The sequence below is a fragment of the Parambassis ranga genome, chromosome 17 (genome assembly GCF_900634625.1).
Source record: "Parambassis ranga chromosome 17, fParRan2.1, whole genome shotgun sequence".
Taxonomy (NCBI): Eukaryota; Metazoa; Chordata; class Actinopteri; family Ambassidae; genus Parambassis; species Parambassis ranga.
The window spans coordinates 16128826-16154072 of NC_041037.1; the positions used below are offsets into that span (position 1 = coordinate 16128826).

Here is a 25247-nt window from a genome sequence, read left to right on the forward strand (position 1 = left end):
TTGTCCCATCCACTAACATAAGAAGGCAGGGTTTATGAACTATACTGCAGCCAGCCACAAGGGGGTAATCCAGAGGTTTTGGCCTTATTTCTGGGGATCTGTCATGTCATCCATGTTTATCCATGCATGGCCTGAAACACTGATTTAAAATAAATATTAATCTGCTTTAAGTCCAGTCAGTGTATACATTGGGAACTGTTTTTACATGCTGTTAGTCAGATGTTGTGACCAAGCTGTAAACTGTATACAGTTCTTATTTACTTGCTGGGATATTTAAGTGTTTACAGACAACAGTGTGGTTGATTTTCTGCCCTGTTTTCTCTCAGGGTGCTCGTGGTGATCCAGGATACAAAGGTCAAAAGGGAGAAAAGGGTGATCTAGGACAACCTGGTCCTCCAGGACTGCCTGGGAGGTCAGGACTTGTGGTAAGGCAGGCCTTGAGATTCATGTTGTTCAACTTTATGTATTAAAGAGATGAATTACCTGATGAGCATGTTGTTTTTTTTCCTGTAGGGTCCAAAAGGTGAGTCCATCGTTGGTCCTCCTGGTCCTGTTGGTTCTCCCGGCCAGCCTGGTACCCCTGGATATGGACGACCTGGACCACGAGGGCCACCCGGAGCCGCTGGACCCCCAGGACCTGCGCCTGCATATGGATCAAGTGAGTGTGTGTATAAAAGAAAGAGAAAATGGCTAGGTGATGCTTTTCCATGTGAAATTTAACATCCGGTGTGTTATCCTTAGCTGTCAGTATACCTGGCCCTCCTGGTCCTCCTGGTCCACCTGGCTCCCCAGGATATGGTAACCCGGTAAGAGGCACAGCAGCACCTTGTGCACAACCGTAACAAAAAGCAACATTTTTAAGTGCCATGAAGCTTCAGCACCGACTCAGTGGTGATGTGTGTTCAGGTTATCACCTATAAGACGAGCCAAGCTCTCACCAGAGAGTCCCACCGTGCTGCTGAGGGAACCCTGGTGTACGTGTCTGAGAAGGGAGGGGAGCTGTACATCAGAGCACGCAACGGCTGGCGCAAGATCCAGGTGATGACTTCCTGCCATAGATTAACATTTATTAACACAAAATTTGGTCTATGGGAGGTCAGAATGTGTTATCAAATTAAAAATGATTAAGGCTTTTTAAAAAAAAATGTAAAATATTATACTCATATATATGGTATATATGGTATAATCATATCTGTTTATACCTGTTTGGTGTCTTTCAGCTTGGAGAGTTGATCCAACAGGGACCGTCCTCATCAGAAGCATCTCAGTCCCTTAGCAGGTCTGGAGAATGGAGCAGAGCACACAGGATCCACAGCCAGGTTCTCTCTCTCTCACACACACACACACACACACACACAGACAGCAAATACTCATTTATCAATGTTCACTATAAGATCAGAATGAACCAAGCTAACGCATGTGTTTGATGTGATTAGGAACTGCAGGAGGGCAGCAGAGGATACCAGCCCAGCTACAACGTGCTACCACAGACCTTTAATGCTGTACCTGGGGTGAGCCAACAACATACATAGTAAACCCCAGATTGCTGTAATGACTGACGTCATCCTGACAGCTGTGTTATTGCCTCCTTAGCTCCACCTGGTGGCACTCAACACCCCGCTCAGAGGGGACATGCGTGGCATCCGCGGAGCAGACTTCCAGTGCTACCAGCAGGCACGCTCCAAGGGACTCACCACTACATACAGGGCCTTCCTGTCCTCACACCTGCAGGACCTGGCGACCATCGTTAGGAAGGCGGACCGCAACGACATGCCCGTGGTTAATCTGAAGGTCAGTCAGATACAATATAAGAAACGAATCGCTGCGTCTCTGCTGGTTTAACATCTGTCCCTCACCTCTGTTTTCAGGGTGAAGTGCTGTTCAGTAGCTGGATGTCCATCTTCTCTGGGAACGGAGGCACGTTTGACACGTCCACGCCGATCTATTCATTTGATGGACGCAACGTGATGACCGACCCAGGATGGTGAGTTGGTGTTAACAAGTAGGGGGGTCCTCCAAAAAAAATCAAGATTATTGTGTCAGAAAATTTTACATTTGATCTCTCCCTACAGGCCTGAGAAGATGGTCTGGCACGGCTCCAGCACTGTGGGCATCCGTCTGACCACAAACTACTGTGAGGCGTGGAGGACGGCAGACGTGGCGGTGACGGGCCAGGCTTCCCTGCTGCAGACGGGAAGGCTGATGGGACAACACGTCCGCTCCTGCTCCAACCACTACATAGTGCTGTGCATAGAGAACACATATGTGGGGAACACACATCAACGGAGGAACTGAAGAGACGGAGCAAAACACACACACACACACACACACACATAACACATGCAGGCATGCTGAAAGTAACATATGACACATGAGTGGGAAAACACATGTAGGCACACACACACACACACACACACAATCACTTTGTCTAGTTTTCACTTGAACTTGTGTATCCGTCCACGTTTAGATTGTTTTACCCGTCACATCATCACAGACAGCTGTGGGACTACTGACAATAGAACTGATCTAGATCAAACTGGTGGCTGTCCTCCATTTCTCCTATCAACACTAGTTTAGAGTTTTCATTTCTGTGGAGCGGAATGAATATTTTTGATGCTGAAGCAGTATTGTAGGTTAAGGCATTGTGCATTGGTGCTAGCTGATCAGGTGTAACAAGACGTTAAATAGTCAACAAATAGTCAATTAGGATTGGTTTTTAACAATAAGATAGAAAATATATTGTGGTTTTGTCTTTGACAACAACAAAACTTGAGACACACACATCACATCTTTGACACAGGCAGAGACACGTTGCTGTCTTTACAACTTAAGACACCGAGACAAGTCTTAAGATCAGTGAAACCATTTCCATTTTTCTCTTAAAACACACTTTTTGGACACACAATGTGTCTAAATGATATGTCCATTATACACATATTAAGATGCAGTGTTTGTATGTCTATATTCCACATGTTTACGCATGCTTTTTTAATGCCTTTAGACACTGTAAAACATGTTAGCATGTCCATTTTCCTGTCTAAAGCTGAGAAAAGAAATGACTGGCCACAGATTAGCACATTAGCCCATAGAAACAGCACCCTGATTTCCCAGGTATGGAAAACTATGAAACACTGACATACTTTTATTTTGAAAAGGTATTGTTGTGGAAACACCCAAACAGTCGAGCACTGAAGTTTGAACCTCAGTAGCAAGTAGCGGTTTATTTTCATTGGTGGATGAGTCCACATTCAGTATACAGAAGTATGTATTGCATTTTAACAAACACTATAAACAGTATTTGCCTTCATTTTATTTGTTGACATTAGGAAAACATCACGAGCACAATGTGAACCATTTGGAAAACACACTGTACACATGTCAGTGAGGTATTTCTTAGACTTTTTATTTGAGTGGCTGATGTGCGTAAGGTGTTAGCTGTAAATACACTGTATGTAAATGACTTCCCTCAAGCGTCCAATCACAGCATTTCTAAGAAGTCCCCCATATTTTTTCTAGCTATTAAACAGACAAAACACTTTCCCCAACCATCGTACCACTACTATATTATCTTTAATATCAAGTCAGTCAAAAATCTGGGGCTATAAACTTAGAGGTTATTTTCAAGGCTTCAGTTTGTATCTCAGTATGGCGCCCCCTGCTGAAAATAGTCAGGATAACATGTAAGCTTTAGTCCTGCTGCATCCAATAGATGATCTGAACTTTCTATTAACATGTGTGCTTTGTTAGCATTAGTTAAAAATCAACGTGTGATTTTCATTAATTTATACCGTAGCAGGACTTAGTGTGAGTTCACATTCACATATTAATGAAGCCAGAAGACGTGTGTGTATATATATATATGTACGTGTTGTTATTGTCCAGATGTTTTTTTTTTTTACTCTGTAGAGAAACAATAGGTTTTGTATGAAGCACACTACATGTCTATGGATGTCCTCTCACCACCGCTTTTGATTGGTAGCTCCTGTAAAGATGAGTTTTAGTGATTCTGATGTTTCTGTTCAAACAAAACTTGGGTTTTTGAGAAAGTTCTTGATGAAAGTTCGAACTGATTGACTGGTGCTCACTGAATAAAATGCTAATGTTTTTTTTTTAAAAGAGGTGAGTTCTTCATTTATCTCCACTGTGTGTTTAGTGTTCGCAGTTTGAAAGTGTACAGTAATTTCCATAGGATTATGAGGACTTATTTACAGCTTGTTTATATAGAAATGACATTGAGATTAAGACATATTAATAAGACAAGTTTGTAAATGAAAAATAAACCCTGGCATGGATTGTGGCTAATACCGACTAACTTCAGTCTAACCAGGTTCCCTTTAAACATGACCAACTGTTGCCATGGAAACAGCAGGAAAAAAAGCATGAATAGTAAATGATAAAAAGCCGTATTATTATGAAATTACAGTAGTAGCGTCCTGATATGAGTAAATGTCAGATATAAAGCAATGCATTTTTCTGATATTAGCAAACATTAGCTCCCAGGATCAGACTGTAGCAGGAAAATGATGAATATGCACATTGTTCAGTGTAATAAATGTAATCTGGGGCGCTGTTAGCTACAGATTTCCATTCATGTCAGGAGAACATATGCTGATAATCGCTAATTAAGGCCAAGCCCAGCCATGTTGTAACAAAAGATTCATTTTATTAAATGGATATGTCCAGCCCATTTATTGATCAAAACAGTCATTAAGAATCTCTACCTTGTTGCAAAGAAAAAAAACTATACACCAATTTTCAAAAAAACTCCCCTTATTGCACCAGAACGTTATAGACTTCAGTCCCAGAACTGCTGTCAGGAAGTGAGCCTTTAAAAAAAACACAAAAAAAACACACACGGTAGGGCCTGCATTTTTTTTTAAGGGCTTCCATCACTGTAGCTTCCCCACACTGATTAGTCCGACAAAAGATCCACGGGCTGTCTTTAAAAAGGGGTGTCCATAAAATCCATCATTTGAAAAAGAAAACGTTAAAAATGGATGGATTTTTATCGTTTTGTTTTGTTTGTCTAACTGAGTGCCTTTGTCTCAAATTTAAAAGAGCTCAGGAAAAGCACCAACAAAGAAACGTTTCCAAAAGCATCTTGTTTTTAATACATTTAGTGGGAAGCACCGAAACCTTCTGAACTCTGCAGGGAGCTGTGCAAGAAGACTCTTAACGATGCAGACATCAAAGAGAAAGTAAAACTGCATGTGACGATTAGTCAGAACATTTTAATCCATTTTTGAAATCCATTTTTTTTTACTTTATATCATTAATTCTGGGATCTTTGAAATAAACAAAAAAACATGGTGGACAAAAATAATAGTCCCACTATCATTTATGAATTCAAGCTTTTTACGCAACATAAAGTTTTTCCAGCTCAATTTTTCATTATTATTTTCATATTAAAATATATTTTGTTGTATGAAGATGCTTTTGGAAACTGGCAGTGAAGGCAGCAGCACTACAACAGATCAGATTTCATAAAAATCAAATTGACAGATAAAGCCTGACTTCAGGTTGTGTGCTGGTATTTCACAGCTCTGTAGAGGCAATATAATCAAATGTGCTTTCTCTGTGTGCGGTGTGTGTGTGTAGTCTTTTTCAAACAATTCTATGATGGTGTGCAGTCAGCGTGCTGAAAACCATAAAAAGGCTAAAACTGTCTAAACTAAAAGGATGCGGACGATAATCAAAAACCAGAGGAAAGGTTAAAACAGCTCAGTGTCGGCCTGATCTGCATCACTCATCAATAGTTTAATACAAACAGCTGTAGCCATGACAGAAGACCTAAAATAAAAAGTACCAACACGGTATCATGCGCATTTCTAAAAGACGAATATGACATTAAGTTATGCAGCCACTGCAGGGCTTCTACCACAGCTACGTGTCCCTGAGAACCAAGATCTGAATGCGATCTTTGTGGATTTTCTGAAACATCAAGGACTAGTCTGCAGTGTGTGAGGGGAGCGTGTTCGAGGGTGAAGGCTTCAGTAGCGCTCAGAGCTAATGCTAAGTGCGAGCTCCAGGAATAGCCAAGGTAACACTGCAGTCACTGCAGGTGCAACAAATAATTGATCCTTGAATGAATTAAAATTAATTTTAATAAAAGTCTGACTGAATATAATTTTTTTTTAGTCTCCAATAAGATTTATTTGGTTTAAACTCAGTTAGTGTGATATCTTTTCTCAGTAACCTGTGTAGCTGACAAATGTATAAACACGACGTTAGCCCGGTCCGGTAGACATCGACATAGCTCTGATCTCTACTGAAATGGTGAAGGGACGATGGACGTATCATACTTGATAGAGTGTTTTGAGTGGCGGGTAAAAAGTAGGATTCCAGTTTCCCACTGAAGCTGCTATCTGCTCTAAGATTTTGATCAGAAATGCTCAAGCTACAAACAGAAGCTTGAAAACCCTACACACCTACCTCTCTCCCTCTCTCTCTCTGTCACACACACACACACACCAGCTCATCACTCGGACACTTTAGCTGCCTCGAAGTTGACGGCTAACTTCCTATGCTTCTTCTTAGAGGAGGAGCCTGGGGTGTGGCCTTGGGATGGCGCGTTTTGTCGAGGGGGCGTGTGTGGGGCTGCCGTTGTCGTGGAAACAACGTCTGCTATACTGGCACTGGATAAGGGCTGGTCAATGTTGGCTGGATGCTGGTCTGGCTGCTCGACGTTTGGTTCGCTCTGAGCTTGTGATTGGCCAGAGCTCTGATTCTGGGCCCTCTGCGATTGGTTCTTGGCAACAATGTGGGCGGCACTGTAAAATTCTCTGGTTTCCTGGTTCTTTTTGTTGGCCGATACTCGTTTCTTAGTCACCTGTAAGGATCGGACATAAAGAGAGTGGAGTCAGCAGACATAAAAACACACCTCACCCTTCATGTACATGTGTAGGCCTACTTGTAATGGGATGAACTGGTTATGCGAGCCAATGGGCACTGTTGTAGCAGGCTGGGGGCGGGCAGCACCGGGGAAGGTCCCTGCTGCTCCATAGTAGGGCTGGCTTTGGTGGTGGTGGTGAGGAGGCAGCGTCATTCCCCATAGAGGGGCGGTGGGGTAACCCTGGGGGGGCAACAGCAAAGCACCTAGAAAAAAAATTATGACATTTATTTACTCACAAGGGGAAAAAAATCTGCAAACACAGCCTACTAATCTACAAATAGGCCAACTGTAAGAAGAACAGACAGACCTTGTTGGTTGAAGACAGGAGGCATGGCTCCTATGGTTGGAGGTCGTATCTGACCCACACCTGGGTATAGAGGAGGTGGGAGGGGAAAGCCCGAACCTATCGAGTTCTAAAAATAAACAGTAGAATAGAAACAGTGACGGGATAGTCAATGAAACCTCAATCATTCATTATGTGTGCTAATGTGTGTGCCTGTGTGTGTGTACCAGTCTTTGAAGGGCGAAGAAGGCAGCCTTCTCCTTGGCATCATTTTCTGATTGGCACTGTGGACCATGAACCATCAACCCATTGGACAGCTTCACCTGACACACTACCAGACCCTGCTTGAAAACATTAGAGCATGAAAACACACATTTGCAGAGGGGAGGGCAAATAAAAAAAAATGTCATACAAGATGACATGCACTGCATTTACCTGTCTGTTGCATATGTAGCTGAACTCTGGCGGTGCCATGCCCAGTCCTGCACAGATACAGGACAGCTCTGACACCTTACTGGTCAGTACAGTGTTAGCGGGAGCAGCTGAGGGTGGAGGAAGTAATACTGGTGAGTCGCTCTGGGGGGTGTTCATCTTTGCAGCTAAATGAGGGAGAAAATAAAGAGATGAAAAGGAAGCTCATATCTGTTGGTGCCGGTGGAGTAGTATTCTATAACTCACCTAGTTTCTTGTTTGAGCGTCTCCTGTTCTGTTGCTGTGCAGCAGAGGAGGTGGAGTTTGCCATCTCTTGGGGAGATGAACTTGCAGTTCCAGCACCGTCAATCTTAAGCATCTCTTTTAGCACCAGGGTTCCCTTCTGCAGCAACAAAAAAAAAACACATTAAAAGGGGTTTTTATGCCAAGTTGTCCTCAAGTGTTGCACTTCTACTCACCATGGCAAAGGACTGTGGGGACAGTGGGCCATCTGACTGGCTGCTGGGAGGAACCTGCTGAGGAATAGGAGGGGGCGGGGTTTGCTGGGCACCCTTGGGGTTCTTTAGACTGGCAATTAGGTCCTCAAACTCAGTCGTCGTCTAGGTGAGAGAAAAATGCTACGTTAAAGTCAAGTTCAAAGAGTGAAGACATTTTGTTTTAATCCGGTTCTAAACACTGGTCACCTTAGTGCAATAATAACATGCAAACAGAGGGTGCTCATGTACCTTATTGGCTGTGTTCTGTGGGGGGAAAAGGGAGTTGACGTCTTCATTTTTCTTCAACAGTCTGATGCCACCAGCTGGGCTCTGAAAAGATCCACACAAATCAACATAATTTAGTCCACATATACGAGTGTAACACATCATATATATAAAACAAAGCATGCCATGCTGCACCAAGCGCACGAAGAATATATTAATATTCTGCTTTTCAGCTTTTGTGTAAATGTGTACTTACAGCTTTGTTGGCATTTTGGGATTCTTCTTCCTAAAATTGGAGACACACAATAGTGTTTTTTGTATGTTATTATAAACAGGTGAAAACACTCCTGACATGCAGCAAAGTAAAAGCAACTCCTAAACCTGCTGTACCAAATCTGACACAGGCGTAAAATTCTTTCATTAACACATCCACACAAACACACACAGACTTACATTATTGTGCCAGTGAGCAGGAGGCTTGCTTGGTGGTCCTGCATGCTGCAGGGATTGCCACACATTACTGTACTCCTCTTTATTCTGCAAGGAGGGACAAATTAGCATAGCAACTAAAAACAAATGTTAAAATGCACTTTGAGACAAACAGCTTTATATATCACAGTGGTCCATGTGCATAACACTAAATGTAAATAAGCCTGCATTTACCTTAGCCTGCTGTTTCTGGATGGGCCCTTTAGAAGGAGAGTTCCTCCTGCCCTGGGAGGCAGCCTTCAACACTCCGTGTTTGTTGTTATGCTACAGATAAGGAGTGAAAAGATGAACCATTGAGAGAGAGGAAAAAAGTAAAGGATGATAAAATAGCAACCTCCTCAGTCTTACCTGCGTGGGCACAAAAGGTGAACGCGGCGAGTGGTTGAGGCCCGCCAGCTGCCGTTGAGTGTTGTAGTTGGCGCCGGTGGCAGGCTGAGGTTTGACGATGGCGGTCAGTTTATGGGAGGTGTGGTCCACCCGGGTTCCGTGGGAAAGGTTGATCAAAGCACAGGGAGGGAGGCGGTATCCACGAGGTGATGTACACCTGACACAAAGACAAAGGGCACATCAGTTTGCAAATAAGCTGCTACAGAGTGTGAGAGTTTACCATTCATCACACAACATATACACTTCATGCACTGCTTATGTACCTGATAGTGAGACCTCCAGCAAATTCTTCATCAAACAGCACTTCATAAAGAACATCTGCATCACGCTCCGCTGATGACAGACAGACAAAAATTCATCTTGCACCTGTGTGTTACTTTTAAAATGCTCTGCTTGAAAGAAATAAAATAACAACAACTTTACCTCCTTTAATGCCGATGATTGTTCCCCTGAGTCCCACTGGGACAGTAAAACTCTCCCTGACGTTGACCACTCGGTCAAACAGGCGATACTGCGCATCAGGGTCTGGAACAATGCCCTGCTGCTGCTCCAGGGGCTACACACAAACACAAGCAGATAAATTCATGTTCAACGCATATTTTATTGTCAGGCCAGTTATGATTAATCTGCCCATTTATTTTTATAATCATTCACCTTATATTGAAATACAAAAATGGATACAACAATCAAAAGTAATTAAGACACTTGGCTGGTAAAAGCCTTTTGGGTGTCTGCCATCAGGTTAAAAGTTTATTGACCCTGTAAGAAGTGATAATGCAGCCAGTCGATGAGTGCAAAGGTTGGTCTGTGTGTTACTAATTATATTATGTTTTATGTGTGTCAGTGTGTAGTTACTTAAACAACAAATCATAAAAACAAAATACCCAAAAGCCATACCAGTCATCTAGCATGCCAACGTGGAATTTTAACTATACAGTACTTGCACATGCAAGCAAAATGAACTCACTCTGAACAGGAGATGAGGTTTGACAGTCACACGGACTTTCTTGGTGCTCTTCTTTGCCTGAGTGAAAGAGAAACAGTAAGAAAGGTGTGTATAGTGAGTGAGTGTCCACACAGAGAATTTCTGATGTAAGCACAAGTATATCAGGCTATTTGTGTCAGAGCTACCTTGGCCTTCTCCACTGCTTCCTCAATCCTCTCCACAATGGCGGAGTCCAGCACTTGGAGATCACATGACGCCCTGCTGATGGAGCTGACCGGGTGACTTTTCAGCCAGGATGTGATTTCAGCCACCTTCTCCACCCTGTGGGATGACCAAACGAAATGATTCATTCTTTTATTCGATGAATGAATGCATCATAAAGAGGCTTATTATTCTGTGTTTATACCCGTTCTGGTCCTCTCCCGGCCAGATGTCGTCTTCGTAGAAAATATCATCGTGGCTGTTTCTAGAAACTGCATCAAAAACCTCAGAAAATCTATAAAAACACAAAGTTGTGACCATTTATTTCTGTTTATTTATTGATGTTTTCGTTCTCCTCCACATGTGTACACATAAAATCCTAGCACTTATCAAGGTAAATGAATATGCGTTACCTGTCCAGGTATTCAGCCAGCAGCACCTCCACAGCAGCAGAGTAGAGCCACTCTTTTTCAGTTCTCTTGGTGTAACCAGGAACCTCCTCGTTCTTTTTGCTAAACTTCAGGTTCAGGCCAATATTAGATCTTTGCTCCCCGCAGGGACTGAACACAGTGAAGGAGAAGAAGAAGAAGGAAAGATTAGACAAAGACAGAGTAAAGACAGGAGGACAAATTTAAATTGAAATAAATAGATAAATTACACTCACTTCTTCTTCGAGCCTCTGCCAACGAAGATGCTTCCACAAAAGCGGGAGACGAGATAGCTGCTGATCCCGAGACGAGAGGCAAGGAAGTACCCGGGGCTATACTTCACACAGTATTTCTATACGCACGTACACAAGCATAAAGAAGAGAAATTACTTTCAGAACTATGATAACGTCTCCACTAAAAGACCTCAAAGATGTGCGTGTCTTACATGTTGGTTCTGGATTAAGGACTCCAGCTGCGGCTCATGTGGCACGTTGAAGACTACTCGTACCCGACCGTCCTTGATGACATCCTGAGAATCCTGCACCTGTTGGGAAAATCAAAAAATGAGAATCTTTGTACCTTTCCTGTTTTATAGTTGCAGCAACCAAAGTCTAACCTCCCAAAAGTCATAGTCAGAGTTGGAGTTGTAGGTCAGTTCCTGGCACGGAACAATAAAAACAAACCCAATTTAACACACTGAGATGATTTTACCTCTCCCATGGCACCGTAGTATGGGTTTCCCACCATGAAGACCGTGGTCGTTGGAGGAAAGAGCTCGTCTAGGCTCTTAAAGCAGGTCAGTGAGGAGTAAAAGGCCTTAATGTCCTGACAGGACAAAAGGAAAATCAGATATATGATGAAATTCTGAGTGCTTTCTGTCTTCAGGATTATCAGAGGCTATGTCACTGTACATGTCTATCATCACTGGGTTCTCAATATGAAAGTCTTGGCATTAAATCAAATATTATGTTTAAAAAAATACTGAATTCCAACACCTTTCTGTGATAAGGAGACACAAACACCACAGATTAGCACAAACTCTAGCCTTGAATGTGTGTGGATTTGTACTTTAACACTGACTACCATCTTCTCCTAACCAACTGTTGACTGTGTCGTACCTTGACCACAGTCTGGTAGGCGAAAGGGAGGACCTGTTTGGCCCACTGCTTCTCCAGCACCACCACCCCATTGGCTTTGGGGACATATTTTCTTCCTGTCAGCAACTGGGCGTACAAAACAACTGCTGTCTCATTAACCACGATGCCTTTCCTCTTCAGGTAACTGGGATGATTAAAAAAAAATAATAAAAAATAATTAGCATAAAGATTAACATAGAGATGATAAATTAAAAAAATAACCAGGCACTGAAATCTTTTTCCTACAACAGCTTAAAAATGATAGAAATATGAAACCTTTTATATCACATCTACATTTTAACTGATGAAGGTCTGTAGAGTGACTTACTGATCAGTCATGTCCTGAACAACTTTCACCCATTCTTTCTGCTCCTTGTCAGACAGACAGGTGACCTTGGTGGGAGGAGGACTGGACGGCCTGTCATACACTTGCTGGACACCGGGAGGTTCCTCCAGATAAAGCCTGCAAAACAAGCCGAGCTTTTTACTTGTACTAACTGACTTATGCCTAATGTAAATAAAAACAAACACTATTTTTCCACGCCAATGCCCGGTATCGCTTCTTACTTGGTGTCTCCATCTGACACTGCGACGATGCGAGCTTCTTCCAGATGTGGCCAGTTGACAAACACAGGCTTCCCTAGTACTTCTGCCGCAACATCCTCACATATCTACAGATACAGAGTATACATTACATTAGTAAGTTCTTTATGTATTCGTTTTAAACTGTTTTGCTTTGCTTGTGAATCTAGGGGTATAGTCACACACAAAAAACCTCACCGGTTCTCCATCTTCGCTGGGCAGGATATCCAGAATCATGTTCTCGTCCCTGCTACTCTGCTGAAACACCACAACCCCCATCTTCTTCTTGTAAAACTAAAGACAGTCAGTGAGACGAGGAGGAGGAGGAAAAAATACCAAGCATTAAAAAGCTGCTGTGTTCAGTTACATTTTTATTCTTCTATTCTAGAAGGAACCGATAGTATATTTCGCAAACCCATATGGGAAGTCACTTTAGAAAAGAGTTTGTAAATCTGTTCTGTTGGTGATTGGACAGAACCCGAAAATACCTGAGGGACCTTCCCGAAGGGATTGATAAAAGTATATTCTACTCCATTCTAACAGCTTTCTGACACAGGATGCCTTTATTCAAGTAGAACACAGGAAAAACAATATGGATCCTTGCAGTTAGCACATCCCCTTAGCATGGGCCCACCTGTGCTTGTGACTTAGAGATAAGATAAAATATATTAATCCCTGAGGGGGACTTTTGCAAAGATTAACAAAGAGTAAAATATTAAACAAAAATACTGAGGCAGAATAAAGACAGTCCTTGAATACCAAGTACAATATGTAAACAAAGACAGCTGCACTGTTTGCTCATGCTCACACCTACCTTGTGTTTTATATGTTTCAAGGTGGGGAACCCACAGAAGTACAGAGTTGAGTGGTCAACATGCCTGCTGATGTGGTCTAAAGGCACCTGCCAAGCATCCATTGCAATGTTTACTTTCCTGTAACAACCAAACACAGGAATACAAACTAAGAAGTGAACACGAGGAAGCTTGCTGTGCACAAGCCAGTATCCAGTTCTTTATCACAGACAGTAATATGGTAGTTTGCAGTACCTGACATGGCAGTGTACAATGTCAGGGAGAATGTGAGGCAGACTGGAGCTGTAATTGAAATCTATCTCCGGGTCATGTGTGTAGACCGCACACTCTGTGTGATGATTCCTGGCCTTCTCTTCCTTCGTCAGCTTGTGGTTGCAAGGATCCATGGCTGCTAGTAAGCACCTCTGCTCAGTAGACACACACACACATAATTACAAGGTCAGTGAGTGAAACTATGTGACATTATTATACAATTATTTTCTATGTATGTGTACCTCATCTATGAATGGAATGAGCACCACAGCTTCCCATTCCTGCTGCTTGCCATTGAGGTCCGTTTTGAAGTCAGGAGGGTAGTACTCAATAATGGGAGAGAATTCGCTGGTCATCAGGTGCTAAAACAATAGATCAAGATCAATAGTTAATATTAGTTCACACACTAAGACACATAGATGCATCTACAGTACATGAGCGAGTGTGGAAAAGGGTTTGTTACCCTGTAGCACTCTGGCAGCAGTTCCTTGCTGGCAGAAGGCAGGACTGCCAATAGCTGCTGGAAGGGCATGAAGGGGTTTCCGAGGTCAAAGGTCAACTTCAACCTTGATATATTCTTGATGTCAGACAGGAAGGGAGCATAATGGTAGGGGTAGTACCTAGAAAAATGCATACAAAGAGTTTAAAGACTGAAGAGATTGTGATCTTAAAAATCTAAACATAACTTCCCATTGCTAAGACTTTAATGACTCTTGATAACATACTGGGCCTAATTGTAAAGAAATATGACAAATATATGATGAATATCAAATAAAAAAGGGCCTAACTTAAGAGGAAGAAAGAAGAAACTCACCAGCTCCAGGACTGGACTCCGTGGTAATAGTAGTGGAGAATCCATTGGATACCTTCCACATAGCACTTGGCTTGATTGGCAAGAAAGTCACTGCAAATTAGAAGTGAACATAATTTAGAGTCACTAATGCACACTGTGCACATGGATGTGACAATGGCCATTATTTCTGTGGCACCATGTATTCCTGAAATGAACGTTGTGCATCAGTGTGTGTGGAATGTGTTGCAATAATAAGTGGTAGCTTTATTCAAATGTGGCAACAAGTCTGCCATATACAGATGCCAACAACTCGATGATGCTTAAAATCTATATACAATAGGTAAACTGAACACAACACAGTCCACTGTATATAGCTTAAACAAAAATTCGTTTCACATTTTGATGTTTTTCCATACTAAGATCTGGATGCAGAACTTAGCAATCTCTACCTTATATCGTGATTGGTTTTTTGAGTGTCTCTATACTCACTCGGACACCACATCCACACCCATCTTGGTCATGTAGTATGTGCGTTTGTACTGCCTGAACTCAGTTTCAAACATGTCGTCCTCCTCTTCTTCATCATCTGCCACTGCTTTCCCCTCTTCCAGCACTTTTTCTGATAAGCTCAAAGCCGCCAGGCTGAGGACCGAATCCTACACACGATAAATCATAGAAGTAATTAACCACAGGAAACACATCTTGACAACTGATAATGAAACCATGCACAGTTACCTCATTCTTGTTGGCATCTTTGCTCACAGCTTCCTTCTCCGCGGCCAGTCCGGCTGCCTCGTTAAGGTATTTGTTACCAACTTTACTCTCAAACCATTTCAAATCCACAAACACCTCGCTGAAATGTTCCCGATCAAACTGCAGGGATGCAGGAAAACAAAGAATGTCATCATATTACCAGGATTCACCAACTGCCTGTAAAAAAAACAAAACAAAAGGGTCTTACCTCAGAAAGCTTCTCCAAGTACTTCTCAAAATTTCGGAGGTTTAGGTTGCCGTTCTCATTCAGATAACCTATGTCAGAAAGTAACACCGTTCTGAAACAGCACTTGTATGCAACATTTTAACAGCCATTGAAATAAAATGTGCATCTGCAGCTCACCCCCTATACTGGGTAGTACACTGATGTAGTTCTTGTACAGCAATGGCAAAGCATTATGGTTGATGTGAAGATTTGGGAGGTGAGGGATGAAGTCGTTTCCTACGAGGAAGCCCATCAGGATCCAGTCGTCAATTACTCTTTCCAGGTCATAAGCAGCACCCATCTTATTCTGAAAAACAATGCAATAGCATAGCATTAATACAGATTACATGGCATCAAATCATGTGGTTCTTTTTTACGATTTGGGGGTATTTTTATTACATTAAGGGCACATTTGAGTGTGTGTGTGTTTGTATTTGTGTCACCTTAAGGTCAGAGAACTCGTAGTCTATGTACTCTCTCATTAGAGACAAGTGAAGCAAATGAAATGTAGTCTCCTCTGGAGCAGTTATCCTAGAAAAGACAAAAAGAACAGGATTCATAAATTAAAGTAAAAACTGTAGGACAGAATGTGATAAAATAATTTTAGAAATAGCTATTCAAAACATCAAAAGTTAGTGAAACCTTTTCTGGGATTTCTTCCCTCCAAAGCGGACTTCCTCTCTGAGCAGTGAGAAATTTGGCTCGTGGCTGGTCAAACCCAACATAATCTACAACACAGACTAAAATGAGTAAAAAAATAGAGCAATACCATGTAATCCATATTTTATTCTAAACCATACCAAGTCAGCATCCAGGCCATACAGGCAGTGTCGGGTGTTGGGGTCATGACCTGGCCGGGCATTCTCAGACCGAATAAACTCCATGATTTTGTGTTCTCCTTCTCCCGGAGTCTATGAAGAGAAGGAAATACAAACTTGAGGTATATGGATAAAGGTATGTGGTGTTGATTAAACAGCAAATGGTCAATTATTTTACATAAAAAAAAAATCTGACACACCCACACATACGCACCTCATGCCCAGACAGGTAGACTTTGACATTCTTCCACAACTTGTCATTGGAAAGCTTATTGTGGACAAAATACTTAAGTTGTTCTTGGAGACGTGTCATGAAATCAGTGCCTGGAAGGAGATGTGATTAGTGTCTGACTCAATTGCATAATATGGACCCAGAAGTAATAAATCCTGATGTTTGACGTTATAGATCATCCCTACCAGGAGTGATACAGTTGGAGTCGAAGCGTGCCTCAGTGGGAAGCACCTCTCCCTTATCCAAAGCTTTTTTTATCTTCTCCTCTGCTTCTTTGGCAGACCTAGACAGACAGAAACCCACACACATCACATATACAAGACTGAAGGTCAAACTCATAGTTCAGGCTGTTGTCTGGTTTCTTCAGTCTTGTTAACAACTCTTCAGTCTAAGGCAATAAACAGTTTATAGGACTGGGGTTGAAATCAGTAGCCTGACAATTACCACACACAATAACCAAAATATTCTATTAACACTACTAATAAAAAAAAAAACCCAACAGACATTTAGTATTAGAATAAATCCCTCTGTACCTGAATCTCCGTCCTCTCTGCTGGTTCATCTTTGCCCTCGGTGCCACACCGTCCACAGCCATAAAGAACACTTTGCGAGGTTTAATGATCCTGAAGAGCACTCCCAGGTAATGGAAGATGTCTGCAAAAATCTTTTCCTCAGAGATGCGAAAGTGAACATCTTCATCATTCGGGTGAGAACACTGGTGGATGATGCCGTTCATGTCCAGATAAAGGTTGTCAAATTCTGGAATCTGAAATGAGACAGAAACAAACAAAGCAAGAGATTCAGTAAGTATTTGTAAAACAGAAAAATACATTGTGCAACATTTCTTAGGGTTAGCATACACAATGACATTAAAACACACAAGATACGAAATAGCACTTAGATTTGCTATTACAAAGCCAAGTGTAAGGCCAAAGTATGGCTGGCTTTAAAGAACGCTCATCTTTTCATCACTTTCTTTTAGTGTTTTGCTTGCATAGTCTGTGCTTTCAAATCCTGTCTTGAGGTTGGTGGATCTGTAAATGGTGTGTTTTTGTGTTTGTTCATCTTGTGTGTTAAATCTTTTTTCCCACCTTATAGCTTAAAATGTTGTTTACACACACACGAAAAAAGCTATTACTCATAAAAACATAGCTTTGTGTTTCGAAAACAAATATTACTGGGGAGTCTAGGATGCATCATACATTCCTTATAAATTATAATTCTGAAAATACAAAAATAACATATATTTTCACATTATCACACATTCCACAAGTTCCTATGCACTTTGAGCAGGCGTGACCATGAACAGCAGCAGGCTGATGAAATAACTCGCCCTGCACTGAAATACTACCTTGTAAGTAGGTCACTTACAGATCATATATAAAAACAATAACCTAAATTATGAACTTATGTAAAGCTAACCAGTATCTATTACAAGCTGGCCATTAAAACATTTTTAAACAAATTCATAAATAGTGTATGGTGCAGCTGCTGTGAACTAGTTGACAACAATAACCCTTCTGCTGTCTCTATACATCTCTTGTTTGCGTAAAGTTTGTTAGCTAGCTGACTGCGAGTGGTTCATTGTTCTTCAGAATGTTCTTATCCAACAAAGACCTAAACTACTCATTGACTGCACAATTACTAATTACACTTTGACCTGCTAACGTGAAGATACACAAACTAGAGAAGAAAATAATAAGCTATTTGGTTTGGGGATTTGGTTAGTGATGTTACGTGTATCTTGTCTTTAGTGAAATAACAAAAAGCTCGTATGGCAACATAATAAATATCCGTTCACAATACAAACATGGGCAGTCTATATGGAATAAAACTTCCTCTGCCCGCGATACTTAGCTCCCTGTTAGCAAGCAGCTAGCTACGCTAACACTGCTGCTATTAGCAGCAGTGGCTGGTGAAGCTAAGTCATCATTGCTTTCCTACCTGGTGTTCCTGGACAACTTCACTGAGGCAGGGATAGCGCTCCGAAATCCATCGGTAAAATTTCGGTACCCCCATCTTGACCAGGAAACTTCAAACCTCTGGATGAAAACAGCAAGCAGTCAAAACTGAGAGTATGTGTCTAGCTATGCGGGTAACAAAATACAGCCAAGATTTGACTGGGTAACATGAGAACTTGCTTAGAGTGTCCGGTTTTGTTTCCAACGGCCGCTAGCTAATTGTGTTTGTCCGTCTGCTAAAACCTTCCGCCGCCACTCGAAAGAGATTCGTTCCACGCTCAAAAACAGAAAACCAGTACGGAAGCGTATTGCATTCACTTGAGCAAAAAAATAAATCTTGTTTTTACTTGAAAAATTTTTCTTTTTTTACGAGTTATTTTTTTCTGTTTTTACGAGTTATATTTTCTGTTTTTACGAGTAATAATTTCTTAACGCGATACCTAAAGTCTGCAGGAGGCCCACTCACTCGGCGGCTATCGAGGGATGACATGACCGTAGTGTTGGTCCATATACGATTTTGGTTGACTATTTATGTTATTGCAGCTACAATTGTAGTGTAGAAGCCATTTATGTTTCGCTTACAGACTTGCGCCTCACTGTGGTTGTAACAAAAAACTGCACCGTAGTAAAAACAACAGCACATACACGTCACAACTGAGTACACATATACAAAAGAATGTCTCTTAACAAAACAGATACTCAATGCATTCTATGCCGTGGTTATTACGTCATTCTTTATGACGCGGAATCCCAGCTGCTCAGCTAAAGCGTCATGTTACCATGGAGACAGAGAGCGGTTATATTGATAACTGTGCACTCAGCTTTAGTTGGAGCCTTTAGTTACAGTGTAAACAGATAGTGTGTGTAGATACAGATTAGATGTAAATGTAAAATCCTAGGAAAGTTCAAAAAAGGACCCCATATACTTTGAAACCTTTGCTGTTGATCTTTAAGAGTGTAAGTGATCTTCTCTAAAGGTAAAGGCAAACACAGACACATCTCTTTGAGCCATGTCCCAACACTTGGTCGATCAATGTTTTTCCAGCTTAACGCAATACGCTTGTAACAAATATATATCAACAAATTGCTCTCTATGTTTTATCTTGTATATATTGGGAGGCGTTGACGTCGCTAGCCCTATTTTAGGGGGGCTTCAGCCTCCCTAAAACAATCCAAAGCCCCCCTATAATTTGGGGCTTGATTATTTCGGAGTTGACCACGTTGTATACGATATGAGAGCATATGTCTTACAAAGTCGCTCATGTATCAGGAAAGTAATAGCTAGAGACGTTCTGTTTCTTTCCTCTAAAAGAGGACACATCAGGCATGTCTGTGTGATGTAGACTGGCTGTATTATTCTACGGGCAAGTCAGTGTCCAATCGGACCATCGAGCGATATCACAAGGGGCTCAAATATCCAATTGTAGAGCCTTGTGCCTCTGACGTGGGTTTTCAAAGATGTCTTCTGAAGACAAGAGAAGTATCTCCACTAACTAGCTGAGTCGTCTACACGTCTGAAATGCGGCCCTGAACGCAATAGACGCGTAGCGGACTGTTATCTCAGCCGGAAGGTGCATTGTTCTGCATACCCCTGTTATACACTGTTATTCACTGTTATTTCTTACTGGAAACTTTTATTTGACTTATTAGCGCTGCTATGTTTTGTTACGCTAACCCGGAAGTTACGTCGAAGACGTTGCGGATGAACAGGGGAGCTCGCTCTCAGACGCTCACAGTAAACAGCGCTTCTTTCATGTAGCGCAGCTTCATTTTTCAACTTTTGCCACACAACTATTGCAGGGACAAAAGAAACATTTACAGCGCGACTATTTCTGAAAGAATATGAAAAGATTATAGACTGAGATGCTGTTTCAGAGTCACTGGCAGAAGTTTTTTCCACAGATGAACAGCTGGATTGGTGGTTGATAGGTGCAATATTCACACAGCACACAGGGTTGGTGGTTGGTGATTAGCCCCCCCTATCTGTCAACCCTAGTGACGTCCATGTTGGGAGGGATGCCTACGATAAAAACATTTAAGTTATAGTTCAATGTTGATTTGTAGGATTTCCTGCATTATTTGTACAATTTCTGTCCAAAATGCTTTAATTTTGATGCAGGTCCAAACACAGTGCAACAATGTACCTTTCTCTGCCCTGCATTTAACACACACGTCTAAAACATTTGGATTGAATTTACTTAACCTTGCAGGAGTCAAACTCTCATCAACCATTTATATTTCGACATACAACGTATTAATAATATTGAATTCAGTTTTAGTTCATAAATGCATATTGACTGTTAAAAACGTGCATTCATAGCGGTAATTAGTTGTATCTGTTTGTTTTTAGGAGAGAAGGAAGCCAGTTTTTGTTGACTATCAAAACGTAACATACCATAGCGCACACCTTTGCACGTTCATCACCGGTTTATTCTTTTGGTTTATGTTTTCATCTCCGCAATGCAGTGTTTTGAAGCAAGGCGTCTGGACTTGTGGAGTTTTCTAGAAGACGTTTCGCTGCTCATCCAAGCAGCTTCATCAGTTCTAACTGTTTGGTGGGGAAACATGGTTTATATGTGGTTACAGACCTATGTGGGTGGGTCTGGGTAAAAACTTAAAAACTGAAAAAACAATAGCACTAAATGTTTCCATACTTACCTGTGATGTTCTGGCTGACTGGGCCAGGTGAGTCTAACGACTGGCTAACGACTATGAAACTGCCGGAGGGGGACTGGTTGACAGCCCTTTGTTCTTACTGTGAGTATGTGCAAACTTCCTGGGAATGGATGGAATCACTGCATTGTATGTGGTAGAAAGATGATGTCTGAGGCCACCACCTCTGTTAAGGGAAGGTTTTTCCAGCTTAACATAGATGGCTTCCTTGACTCCTCTTTCATACCACCTTTCCTCCCTGTCTAAAATGTGAACATTGTTGTCCTCAAAGGAGTGTCCTTTGTCTTTGAGGTGGAGGTGAACAGCTGAGTCTTGTCCTGAGGAGGTGGCTCTCCTGTGCTGAGCCATTCTTCTGTGGAGTGGTTGTTTAGTTTCTCCAATGTACAGATCAGAGCATTCCTCACTGCACTGGACTGCATATATCACATTGCTGTGTTTCTCCCTGGCGACTTTGGAGGTTTGAGGAAGTCGCTATATATACTGCTGCTGTTTAGTTATGTGCAGCTCCTTGTCTTCCGCGTACAGACACAGACAGTGGCATTCCACTAAAAACAGGCATATGAGCCACAGAGCTGTACGAACCCCTGGAAGATCCATACATTCATATATTATAATATATGAGTGACACATGGTGCTAGAGCAGACTGTCCAACTGATAAATCCCAAAACAGGCATTCAATGGCACCAAAACATCCCCAGAAGCTGGCATGCCACTGTCTGTGAGCGGCATGAAAACAAGGAGCTGCACATAACTAAAACAGCGACAGTATATATGATTGCTACGTACACTGAGTGATACAACGCGCTAGAGCAGACTGTCAAACTGATGAAGTCCAAAACGGGCATTAAATGGCACCAAAACATCCCCAGATCTGGGGCATGTGAGCCACAGATTGCCACATACCACTAACACAGTCACACATGCACTTTGAGATCGCTCATACATATTTTTTTTCCACCTGCTGTTGGTTAGGAGTTGAGTACATGGCTAAGATGCAGGAAGGTGCATCTCACAGTCCTCTTACATGTTTTATGTTTGTGCAGGATTGCTCTTAGGACCGTGACAGGGCATCCAGAGGAAATGGCGAGATTCTGTCTGGCACTGTGTCTTGGAACCGGCTTGGCCGTTTCAAGCCTTTGCTACTATATGTATAGGAAGAAGAAGAAGACAGTAGAGAAACTTGATGTGAGTATGAATGTATTTCATCAACATTATATAGCAGTAGTCTGCAGAGTAAATTGTAAAGTTCAGTGCATGCTGACTTAGCTCACTAGTCTCTGACAAAAAAGTACACCATGCAAAAATGCTTGAGAAAAGTTCTCCTACTTGTTTAACCAAAATCCTTTGCAGCCCTTTAACATGTTGTTGGTGATGGTCATGCAGCGTAACATGCAAGTTTGTAAAACCTCTAAACCGTCCATATGTGCCATCTGACTATCTGTGTGTCATATTCAGAATGCCCCCCACATCAACATAGATGGAAAACTTAAAGACACTTTGGAGGTTACACCAGGAGCATGTCTGCAGTATGCTGTTGTTGAAGGTAACCAGAGTTGGATCATTTCTAATACAAACAAGTGATGATTATGTATTTCCACTTCATACTGTATGTTTGTGTATATATTGTAGGTGTTGTGGAGCCTGTAGACGAGGCACTGAGGAGTCAGTTTCATGAAGACATTGATGGTGTGTTGCACAAACTCAAAGTCAGAGAGCGCAGGCTGGGATGGAGCGGCTATTCCAACATATTGTGAGAAGTGAAACAAGAGAATGACATTATGAATGGCATTACAAACTTTGCTATTTGTATGCCTCTGCATCAGTGACTGCTGTAGCCAGAGCCAGCCATGACTTTATATTTCTTTAGTCATCAACACTCAACAATACATGGGTCATGGATGTAAACTGTGACTTCACTTGCTAGCACAGAACAGAGCATTAGTGCCCTGATTGCAGACCTTCAGTTTCAGTATGTTTGATAAACTCCAAACAAACATTTAAAATACCTACGGCTCTTTTGTCTGCTCTTTTCAGGGGTCTTAATGATCGAGTCTTGCACAAACAAGTGCCCTTCGTATTAAGGGGTTCGGATGAGACTGCAGTCCGAGTCCATTGTCCACTGCAGGCCTCTGGATTGAAAATGAAGATGACCTACAAGAAGCTTCACCAGTTCCATGGATTTGATGATCTTGCTGGATTTCATCTCAACATGCTGAATCGCAAGGGCCACCTGCAGACCGAGGAAATGCTTAAAGTCAGTTACCAATGCTTGTTATTTTAATAATTAATTCAAAATGTTTGTTGCTTATCACTAATAATTTACATAGTAACAATACATTATGAACATATGCACCTTTTTTCAGGTGGGCACAACTGTTACTGGTGTAGGCAAGCTGACGCTGGACACAGAGGGCACCCTGAGTCTTAGACCCCCTTCTGATGGATCTCAGTACTTTCTGAGCACGGCAGACTATGACACTTTGCGAAATCAATACAAGGCTGCGACCAAAGTGTGGAAGAATTTGACTGTTGCATGTGCTTTAGCCGGTACAGTGGCACTCTGCTGCGTTGGCCTGCGTTACTACCAACACCGAAAGCTTCGCTTCACTGAAAAAAATGACTTGTAAGATTTATTAAAGAAATTTCTGTAACAATTTGCACGAACATTTTTTAAGTAAATTTTAATGCTGCAATAATAAGTAAGACTTACTTTGTAGATTTAAGTACAGTTTACTCAGTACTGGCAAGGTTACAACCTACTTTTGTGAAGATATTAAGTAAATGTTACTTAATTGCATTTAAGTTGATATGTTATTTTTATTCAAACTATTAGGTAAAGAGTATTATTTATTTAATTAATGTAATCAAAACATTAAGTAAATTTTTACCTTTTAGTTATGAAAGAACTACGTAAGTAGAATTTCTTTCTTTCTCTCTTATTTTATTAATTACTTACAACAAATTCTACTCACTGTAATTAAAAAATGATGCAGGAATTTGATAAATGTAAATGACAAATCACAACACACAAACACGGCCAAACACATTTTTTTTTTTTTTTTAGAACTTTTGTGTTGAACAATTAGATCTAAGCATCCATAATTGTAACAGTGGCCACAGTGGCATGACTTATATCAATTTATAAAACATTTACCCACTGATTTAGACCGGTCATAGAAAAAGGACAATGGTACTGAAGGCTGCTGATGTTTCAGTTTCCTTGTAATAACATAAAGTTACCAAAAATAAGAAAATATCACTGGTTTTGACCTCAGCATAAAATATGAAATGGTGTGTATGACATGAGACATATCTGATTGACAACAGTAACAATACATTAGTACCTTGCTTTTAAAGACAGTTCTGCAAGACTTCAAATGTGTAGGGGAGTGGTTGAGCGTAGGCAAACTTAAGTGCTTAAATAAGTCCCAATGAGGAGCACACATACACGCCACTACATCCCTGCCTTCAAGAAGGATGGAGGCCTCCACAGGATCCTCTCCTTCCGCTTCATGGTACATGAAGATCCTCAGGATGTGTTCCATGTCTTCCACCCAGCAGCCCACCTGCATACAATGTACAACACAAATTAAAATACATTTAAAAATAGAACTTATTGTTCTTCAGACAGGAACCATCCATGCATCATTAAATAAAGATTAGATCACACTAAACAAAGTCAAAATTATTTTCCAACGAGCTGGCCCTATAAAAATAGAACATCTTGACACACAACATCATTGGAGGGTGTGTGGATCAAGGATGCAGATCTCTTGCACATTTCAAAAGATACGTGTGGAAAAATGTTAATACAGCTATTACAAAGATTTAGGGAAAATTGCAAACAGCTGGACAGTGATGAGATTAGAAGATTTCTATTTAACTAAGGTTGTACTTGCACCCAAAATAAAACAGTTTTTGAAAATCATGTCTGACAGTTTGGGAACATTAAACACTTTACTTACCAGGCAATCTTTAAAAAGTTCCTCTTCTTTTACACCAAGGTACAGTCTGAGGTCCCAGAGAGCAGACTCATGTCTCATCTCAATCCTCTGGGGCTGTGAACAGATGTTTGTGTCAATACAAAACCATTATTTATATGCCATGAACTGTCAAATATGAAGAGCATACATTTGCAAAGACCAGTAAGACCACTGCAGACACCAGAAACCAGTCAGCCTGTCCTCCCAAGACCTCAGCTGTCCACTGCCTGGGCTTGTGTTAGAAAAGACATCACCCTGTGAATGA

At 41.4% G+C, this 25247-nt stretch overlaps 3 protein-coding genes across 5 annotated transcripts in view; 2 read left to right on the forward strand and 1 right to left on the reverse strand.

Annotated features, from left to right (window-relative positions):
• col15a1b (collagen, type XV, alpha 1b) overlaps positions 1-3727 on the forward strand; it is a 30546-nt gene extending 26819 nt beyond the window's left edge. Inside the window, exons 37-45 of the mRNA XM_028426886.1 lie at positions 327-425; positions 514-658; positions 742-806; positions 907-1038; positions 1221-1319; positions 1437-1511; positions 1594-1791; positions 1869-1984; positions 2073-3727. Of these exons, the coding sequence (XP_028282687.1) occupies positions 327-425; positions 514-658; positions 742-806; positions 907-1038; positions 1221-1319; positions 1437-1511; positions 1594-1791; positions 1869-1984; positions 2073-2295 (1152 nt within the window). The 3' untranslated portion in view covers positions 2296-3727. The remainder of the gene's footprint in view (positions 1-326; positions 426-513; positions 659-741; positions 807-906; positions 1039-1220; positions 1320-1436; positions 1512-1593; positions 1792-1868; positions 1985-2072) is intronic.
• Positions 3728-4643: 916 nt separating this feature from the next.
• On the reverse strand, positions 4644-18553 carry xrn1 (5'-3' exoribonuclease 1). Of its 3 annotated transcripts, XM_028426884.1 has the most exons (42): positions 18506-18553; positions 18309-18406; positions 16898-17130; positions 16550-16647; positions 16347-16456; positions 16115-16225; positions 15957-16042; positions 15758-15845; positions 15453-15621; positions 15297-15364; positions 15071-15208; positions 14825-14991; positions 14357-14446; positions 14006-14162; positions 13785-13904; positions 13525-13694; positions 13293-13410; positions 12677-12772; positions 12464-12567; positions 12225-12359; positions 11879-12041; positions 11472-11585; positions 11206-11304; positions 10996-11111; positions 10745-10891; positions 10537-10626; positions 10316-10451; positions 10152-10208; positions 9608-9740; positions 9448-9517; positions 9146-9341; positions 8972-9061; positions 8762-8845; positions 8565-8594; positions 8333-8413; positions 8066-8206; positions 7854-7989; positions 7611-7774; positions 7403-7519; positions 7200-7305; positions 6911-7095; positions 4644-6829 (listed from the first exon to the last, which is right to left on the reverse strand). In XM_028426884.1, the coding sequence occupies exons 2-42, from the start codon at positions 18381-18383 to the stop codon at positions 6479-6481; spliced, it is 5139 nt and encodes a 1712-aa protein (XP_028282685.1). In that variant the 5' UTR covers positions 18384-18406; positions 18506-18553; the 3' UTR covers positions 4644-6478. The 3 variants fall into 3 exon arrangements, with proteins under 3 accessions (XP_028282685.1, XP_028282686.1, XP_028282684.1); XM_028426885.1 differs by having other exon boundaries at positions 7403-7516; positions 18309-18546; XM_028426883.1 differs by having other exon boundaries at positions 18309-18546.
• Positions 17654-23626, forward strand: LOC114449706 (mitochondrial ubiquitin ligase activator of nfkb 1-A-like). The gene is made up of 6 exons (XM_028427528.1): positions 17654-17718; positions 22043-22184; positions 22455-22542; positions 22629-22749; positions 23034-23253; positions 23363-23626. Exons 2-6 carry the CDS (start codon positions 22080-22082, stop codon positions 23624-23626), a joined length of 798 nt encoding a protein of 265 aa, XP_028283329.1. The 5' UTR covers positions 17654-17718; positions 22043-22079.
• Positions 23627-25247: the final 1621 nt, after the last annotated feature.

Excerpts from the sequence above, each read along its gene's own strand:
- xrn1 (XM_028426884.1), bottom strand. The coding sequence starts at position 18,383 with ATGGGGGTACCGAAATTTTACCGATGGATTTCGGAGCGCTATCCCTGC. Across the intron at positions 14,163-14,356 it reads GGAGTCCAGTCCTGGAGCTG|GTACTACCCCTACCATTATG; the intron begins GTGAGTTTCTTC and ends GCATTTTTCTAG. Across the intron at positions 8,595-8,761 it reads CTGCTCACTGGCACAATAAT|GAAGAAGAATCCCAAAATGC; the intron begins GTAAGTCTGTGT and ends CTCCAATTTTAG.
- LOC114449706 (XM_028427528.1), top strand. The coding sequence starts at position 22,080 with ATGGCGAGATTCTGTCTGGCACTGTGTCTTGGAACCGGCTTGGCCGTT. Across the intron at positions 22,185-22,454 it reads AGACAGTAGAGAAACTTGAT|AATGCCCCCCACATCAACAT; the intron begins GTGAGTATGAAT and ends TGTCATATTCAG. Across the intron at positions 22,750-23,033 it reads AGCGGCTATTCCAACATATT|GGGTCTTAATGATCGAGTCT; the intron begins GTGAGAAGTGAA and ends TGCTCTTTTCAG.